Source organism: Sinocyclocheilus anshuiensis, unplaced genomic scaffold (assembly GCF_001515605.1).
Source record: "Sinocyclocheilus anshuiensis isolate Anshui unplaced genomic scaffold, SAMN03320099.WGS_v1.1 scaffold68, whole genome shotgun sequence".
NCBI lineage: Eukaryota > Metazoa > Chordata > Actinopteri > Cypriniformes > Cyprinidae > Sinocyclocheilus > Sinocyclocheilus anshuiensis.
Window position 1 is genome coordinate 234,665 of NW_015555741.1, and position 3,403 is coordinate 238,067.

General features: G+C 38.7%; 1 protein-coding gene across 1 annotated transcript in view; it reads left to right on the plus strand.

Moving 5' to 3' along the window:
* The first annotated feature begins 2,223 nt into the window (after nt 1-2,223).
* LOC107673251 (DEP domain-containing protein 7-like) overlaps nt 2,224-3,403 on the plus strand; it is a 4,199-nt gene continuing 3,019 nt past the window's right edge. The window contains exons 1-3 of the mRNA XM_016466771.1: nt 2,224-2,387; nt 2,476-2,917; nt 3,012-3,139. Coding sequence (XP_016322257.1) covers nt 2,261-2,387; nt 2,476-2,917; nt 3,012-3,139 — 697 coding nt within the window. The 5' untranslated portion in view covers nt 2,224-2,260. The remainder of the gene's footprint in view (nt 2,388-2,475; nt 2,918-3,011; nt 3,140-3,403) is intronic.

A 3,403-nucleotide genomic window follows, 5' to 3' on the forward strand; every position in this document is an offset into this window, starting at 1 on the left:
CCTTTTTATTTAAACTAGATCAACATGCATGGAGCACTTGAGCTCTGATGCAAAATAATTTGCATAAGAACTGTTTTGCTCGTTTGTTCAACATGGAGTCAGATTAATTTGAATAAACGTTCAAAGGTCCAAAAGCAAAGGTCTATTGTATTTAATGATTTAAAGTGGCAAAGATGCCCCCAGCTTTGTTCATGAGCCAAATGTTGCCACATGTCTTGGGTTATGGCCCTCATAAATAATCCAGTAAACTTTGACCAAGTTTAGCTGACCTGAAATAACCAAACCGAGATGTACAGATTAAATATTCCTGATGCAGTTGAGTTGTTCTCCTGACTGCAGAATGCATCACCTGCAGCTCAGACACAGTCAGAAATGCCTGAAACCTCACCCTGCACATTCTGCCTCGGCCAATCAGCTTTGTTTTCTTTTGTTTGCTTCTGTTTGGATCCTGCATGGTGTAATTTAGCCACTGATTGGTGGAGGGGAAGTTTGAGTCAAACAGACTCCAGACTGAGCCGTTTGTCTTTGTTTGATCTGGAGAGCACTGGGAATCTGGACGGTCCTGTGTTGTGGTGAGCGGTCGGGCAGCGGATTTCAGACTCGAGCAGTAACCGTGTGCATGTGTGTTGCTCCAAGATTTGCATCTCAGATGAAACATGACCTCAGATGCACCCTGGAATCAGGTATCATGGGAGACAAACTGCCCCCTAGCGGTGGAAATGCATGTGTAGGTCACAGTTATTCAGCTCAGCAGTGCCAGAGCATCATGTGTCTTAATATATTGCAAACGAATTCAGATCATCCAAATGTTTGAATCAACAAATTTTGAATCAGGATTTGTTTCTTTGATTCTTTTAATGTTTTAAATTCAAGCTTTTGTTTTTATGTCTGTCCATTTAAAAGCAAAATGATTCTCATAATGTATAGAATGTATTTTATTAAAATTCTACTATATTCCCTCTCTAACCTGTATTGTGTGATTGACAGTACTGAAAAAAAAATTATGTAACAAAGATTTCAAACAAAAGGACTGCTGAATTATTTATATGCTAGCATTTCCTTGATCCTTACATTACGTTTCATTTTTCTCTTGGACATCAAACAAAGATTTGTTTTAAGATGTTTCATTCAGCTATTTTCAGCCCCTCAGGCATCTGGCAGAGTTTTTGCCACAACTATTTCAAGTTCAGCACAGAAACCTGCACAGAAACATTCCCTACACTTAACAAATTAAAAACAGCAGGAACCACAAAGGACAAAGAAAGACGTGGGGTGTGTGTGTGTGAGAGAGAAAGTGATTGAGGTGACCACAGAGAAACGCAGATAACAGAATGGTATATTACCAGCGTTTGATCGTGGGTCACATGTCTGCGTTCTCCAGCGAGAGCGTGTTTGTGTGTAAGCCTGAAAGTGATACGACACACACATCCTTCATTTCAAACAATGACAGGAGAGATCAATCTGACACGGAAAACAGAAACAGCTGCCATGAAAGAGAGACAGCAATAAACCTATAGAATATTACAAACTATACAGACAGACAGACAGACAGACAGAAGACAGACAGACAGACAGACAGACAGAAGACAGACAGACAGACAGACAGACAGATAGATAGATAGATAGACAGACAGACAGATAAACAGATAGATAGATAGATAGATAGATAGAAAGCTAAATAGCTAAACTGATAGATAGATAGATAGATAGATAGATGATAGATAGATAGATAGATAGATAAACTGATAGATAGATAGATAGATAGATAGATAGATACCTTCATATATAGAGATTATATGTGATATGTGTACATTTTTTAAGTCTACTTTTGTGTAAAAATTTATTTAATCATAGCAGCCAATCAAACAATGAAAACAAATTAATGATTAATAATGGTTGATATTACATTCAATGCAATTATTATCATTGCACAGTGGATGGGATTGCATTGAGGGATACAGAACCTACTACAGTATGCTTAAATTGTATACTGCACATTATGTCACATTTAGTAAATCTAGATACATTTGCTAGATAAATTTAATCCCAACTAATCTGCATAATGTGCACAATATTTAAACTGTACACTGCAGATATAGTAGACAGTATGATAATATGCTGTTCCAAATGCAGCCTCAATTATGTAAAGATGCTTTTCTGCCATCTAGTGTTGCATCTGGGTATTGTTATTTTGCACTAATTTTCACTGGTTCACTGTTAGCCAATCATGCAGAGGTCGCTAATGAGCTGCTGTTGATTAATGAGAACGCTTGGTGAGTGTGAGCCACATCTGCAGCGAGGAAACGAATACATGGCTTCAGTTCAGGATAAAGTTGCTGCATTAAATATTGTGGGGAAATTCTACAGTCCCCTCAACACACCTCTTGGTAACATCTGTTTTATGGTTTAAGGTAATGTGTTTTCATTTGAAGCACTTAAGAGCACAGTAAAATACTTTTTTGTGTGTTTGTTCAGATCACAGATTGATCAACAGAACTCAAGATGTACAAACCAACAAGGTTGAAAAGAAAGAAATCTGGAGCCACGTCATCGCTGCTCTACAAGCCCAAGTGAAGGTCAAGAAACGCAGGCAGCATCTGAGATCTCACGATAACTGCTTTCTGGGCTCCAATGCAGTGGATGTTATCCAGGATTATCTGACCCAGAATAAGGTTCTTGGAGATGCCCAGGTCTCCAGAGCCATGGTGTCGAGGCTGTGCCAGGTGCTGTTGGACTGTAAGGTGTTTGAGGTGGTGGGAACCAAAGTTTTGGGGAAGACCAGTAAACCAGCAGGCTTCCAGGACAGCAGCAGCAGTCTCTACAGATTCCTAAACATGGAGGATCCATGCCTGGATGTGTTGGAAATGGCGCTTTTCCCTCCCAGTGAAGAGAGTTTGATGAACGTCACACCATGCAGGTGTTTCAGATCACTGTAGATGTTTTATGGTGTAGCATTCAATGATTTTATTCTAAATTTGAATTCTAATGATTGGAGTTATTGACCTTTTTAGGCAGGACATCCTGTTATTCTCTCATAGTACACCTGTGAAACCAGACCACGTGCTGGATCGTCTCATGGAGAAGCTGGACTTGACCGGACTTGTCGGTTCTCCTCCCACTGAATGTCTTCCTCCATCTGGTAAGAGCTTTGTTCAGATTCTGCTTCTGTTTGAGGTACAAAGGCTGTGTTTGTAATGGACTGTAATGTACCAACTATTTTTCATGTTGCATATTTAATTCAGTGAATGATGTAAATAAATAAACTTTATATTGTAACTTATTTCTTATTTATCTATCTGTCTCATAATTATTCATAGTGCAACCTTATTTTTTTCTTAAAGGGGTCATATGATGTTGCTAAAAAGAACATTATTTGGTGTAATGAAATGTGTTTATGCGGTTT